Raw genomic sequence first — 4,029 nt, 5'->3', positions numbered from 1 at the left:
GATAAGGTTACACCTCTACCGGTTAAAACTAAGGTAAGATTAGAGATGCACCATTACAGGTTAAAAGCAAGGTAAGATTAGAGATGCACCTTTACAGGTTAAAAGCAAGGTAAGATTAGAGATCCACCTCTACTAGTTCAAACTAAGGTAAGATTAGGAATGCACTGCTACTGTTTAAAACATAGGTAACATTAGCGATACACCTCTACTGGTTAAAACTAAGGTAAGCTTAGAGATGCACCGCTATCGGTTAAAGCTGAGATAAGATTAGGAATGCAGCTCTACTAGTTCAAACTAAGGTAATATTAGGAATGCACTGCTACTGTTTAAAACATAGGTAACATTAGCGATATACCTCTACTGGTTAAAACTAAGGTAAGCTTAGAGATGCACCGCTATCGGTTAAAGCTGAGATAAGATTAGGAATGCACCTCTATTGGTTAAAACTAAGGTAAGATTAGGGATACAATCAACTTGCATTTCCATAACGTCAGAAACCCAAAAGTGAGAGCTTGTAATAAATCACAAGGAAATTATAGTTTATGCTCGCGAAAAAGACTACTTTTCTTTCACAGCTGATTGCATTGAAGGGGTTTTATTGACGAAAGATTAGTATAACATGTTACATTAGGAACTTTATCAAAACAATGAACAGTATATGCCTTTAAGAATACTTCACTGTTCCAATTTGTAGTGGTCTAACTAAAGATAATTCCAAGGACTCTCGTCATTTTCAATATACAGATGCGTATTTTTCACAATGTTCATACTCTTAATTATTTTATTTAATTTTTGGATTAATCTTCGTCTCACCCAGTTTAGCACCAACTTTTCTGATAGTCACGTCCTTGGTATTTCTTCTTCCTCTGCTTGGATCTGGACCTGTATGGCACGACACGCTAGATTTTCAGGTGGAGATGTGTAGAAACTGGTGGTGGAAAAATGCTATTTTTGTAAACAACTTCCTTGGAGGAATAGCACAAAGGGTTTGTATTTATTTTAACTTCATTGGAGGAGTGAAACAAAGGGTTGGTATTTACTTAACTTTATTGAAAGAATGAAACAAGGAGTTGGTATTTAGTTAACTTTATTGGAGAAGTGAAACAAAGGGTTGGTATTTAGTTAACTTTATTGGAAGAATGAAACAAAGGGTTGGTATTTACTTAACTTTATTGGGAGAATGAAACAAGGGGTTGGTATTTAGTGAACTTTATTGGAGGAGTGAAACAAAGGGTTTGTATATATTTTAACTTCATTGGAGGAGTGAAACAAAGGGTTGGTATTTACTTAACTTTATTGAAAGAATGAAACAAGGGGTTGGTATTTAGTGAACTTTATTGGAGGAGTGAAACAAAGGGTTTGTATATATTTTAACTTCATTGGAGGAGTGAAACAAAGGGTTGGTATTTACTTAACTTTATTGGAAGAATGAAACAATGGGTTGGTATTTAGTGAACTTTATTGGAAGAATGAAACAAGGGGTTGGTATTTAGTGAACTTTAATGGAGAAGTGAAACAAGGGGTTGGTATTTACTTAACTTTATTGGAAGAATGAAACAAATGGTTAGTATTTAGTTAACTTTAGAGACTCTATGTTAACTGGAAACCATCTTGACGAGCCTATGAGGAGTGAAACAAGGGGTTGGTATTTACTTAACTTTATTGGAAGAATGAAACAAGGGGTTGGTATTTAGTTAACTTTATTGGAAGAATGAAACAAGGGGTTGGTATTTAGTTAACTTTAGAGACTCTATGTTAACTGGAAACGATCTTGACGAGCCTATGAGGAGTGAAACAAAGGGTTGGTATTTACGTAACTTTATTGGAAGAATGAAAAAAGGGGTTGGTATTTAGTTAACTTTATTGGAAGAATGAAACAAGGGGTTGGTATTTAGTTAACTTTAGAAACTCTATGTTAACTGGAAACGATCTTGACGAGCCTATGAGGAGTGAAACAAAGGGTTGGTATTTACGTAACTTTATTGGAAGAATGAAACAAGGGGTTGGTATTTAGTTAACTTTATTGGAAGAATGAAACAAGGGGTTGGTATTTAGTTAACTTTATTGGAGGAGTGAAACAAAGGGTTTGTGTATATTTTAACTTCATTGAAGAAGTGAAACAAAGGGTTGGAATTTAGTTAACTTTAATGGAAGAGCCTGTAATTCGTATGACTGACACTAAGCGATAAATGACCAGAAGTGGAAGTCACTCATCACTTAAAGCTCATCACATTCCCCCTTACCCCTGGATGGGATGCCAATTCATCGCAGATCCCCCCCCCCCAGCTAACAGCTGTGCCCATCATACAGCTGGTTACATTGGGGTAAAGTGTCTTATTCAAGGACATAAACCTCTAGTAACTCACGGCTACGTCTGCAGGCTTACGACGCTAAAAATCGGTTTCGATACCTGTGGTGGGCAGTGCATAGGTTGCCCATTGTGTAACTTTGTGCTTATCAACAACCATACCAAATATAACCAAGAACACAACAGCAAGACATGTGTCACGCTGTCCTCTAAATGTTTGAATAGCATATATTAATTTACTTTACAATAGTTTTATAGCTTTGTATTCTAAGTGATGGATAACATAGGCAGAAGCACTAATATTGATATTATAGGCAGAAATACTAATATTGATATTATAGGCAGAAATACTAATATTGATATTATAGGCAGAAGCACTAATATTGTTATTATAGGCAGAAATACTAATATTGATATTATAGACAGAAATACTAATATTGATATTATAGGCAGAAATACTAATATTGATATTATAGGCAGAAGCACTAATATTTATATTATAGGCAGAAGCACTAATATTGATATTATAAGCAGAAATACTAATATTGTTATTATAGGCAGAAATACTAATATTGATATTATAGGCAGAAATACTAATATTGATATTATAGGCAGAAATACTAATATGTTATTATAGGCAGAAATACTAATGTACTAATATTGATATTTTCAATTATCTTAACTCTTCTAAATGATGAACATTATTTTTTCAGTGCCTGGAACATTCCTGGTACCTCTGCTGTGACATGCAGCTCTTTATACTTTCGCTATTGGTAATCATCCCTCTTCTCAAGTATGTAAATATTATTGATATTCTTTACAGATACGTTCCGAATATTTCGTATTTTTATTCGTATTTGTGTGTACCTCATTAAATTCGACCAATCATATTGCCGCAAAATGTTAGAACTGAATGGGGGAAAAAGTGATTTTCTTACAATTTATCACACGACTTCCTTTAATGCAATACCACCCACACCCCCGGTAGATCAGTAGTAAGTTTACGGACTTAAAACGCTAAAATTCGGGGTTTGATTCCCCCCGCAGTGGACACAGTGCAGATGGCCCATCGTGTAGCACTAAGAAGACAACAAAAACAAACAATGGAATACCTATATGTAATTAATAATATGATTTAACGTTTTGTGTGCGTGTATTTTTTTAAGATATGTCAAAGAACGCATAATGCTATTTTCCAGATTAATTAATGATATTTTAGCTGTCTAGTTTTATGTACAAGTTGCCAATATTTTTTCTTCAAAATTATACAGTGTTCGCTCGTGCTGTTGATGAAAAGACATACACTATCCTACTAAAAGACATGGGACATACCTCTGATTGCAGGAAACCAGATGTGATGACGAAATATGCAAATGGTTTGGCTGTACGTGCTATTGCGCAACAATTAAACATTCCAAGGTCGACAGTTGGCAGCGTGCTGAAGAAATGGAAGTCCACAGGTGACAATGAACCCAAGAAACGACCAGGTAAGCTGAAAATACTGACTGACAGGAGCCAACGAACTTTGATAAGGCTGTTTACCTCATCTAGCCGTCAGACCCTAGAGAATCTGTGTTTGGAGATGCAACCAGCCACAGGCAATCCTACAAATGTTTCGACGACACGTCAAAACTTGCATGTCATGAATTTTCACGGAAGAGCTGCAGCCCACAATCAGTTGACAACAAAAATAAATTTGCACACCGTCGATTTGCATGGGG

General features: G+C 35.4%; 1 protein-coding gene across 1 annotated transcript in view; it reads left to right on the top strand.

The window, feature by feature from the left end:
- Positions 1-765: 765 nt before the first annotated feature.
- LOC106460436 (nose resistant to fluoxetine protein 6-like) overlaps positions 766-4,029 on the top strand; it is a 19,629-nt gene continuing 16,365 nt past the window's right edge. Inside the window, exons 1-2 of the mRNA XM_013920131.2 lie at positions 766-986; positions 3,022-3,101. Of these exons, the coding sequence (XP_013775585.1) occupies positions 918-986; positions 3,022-3,101 (149 nt within the window). The 5' untranslated portion in view covers positions 766-917. The remainder of the gene's footprint in view (positions 987-3,021; positions 3,102-4,029) is intronic.

The sequence above is a fragment of the Limulus polyphemus genome, unplaced genomic scaffold (assembly GCF_000517525.1).
Source record: "Limulus polyphemus unplaced genomic scaffold, Limulus_polyphemus-2.1.2 Scaffold768, whole genome shotgun sequence".
NCBI lineage: Eukaryota > Metazoa > Arthropoda > Merostomata > Xiphosura > Limulidae > Limulus > Limulus polyphemus.
Note: the sequence above shows the minus strand (reverse complement) of the source record. Positions and strands in the feature narration are given on the sequence as shown.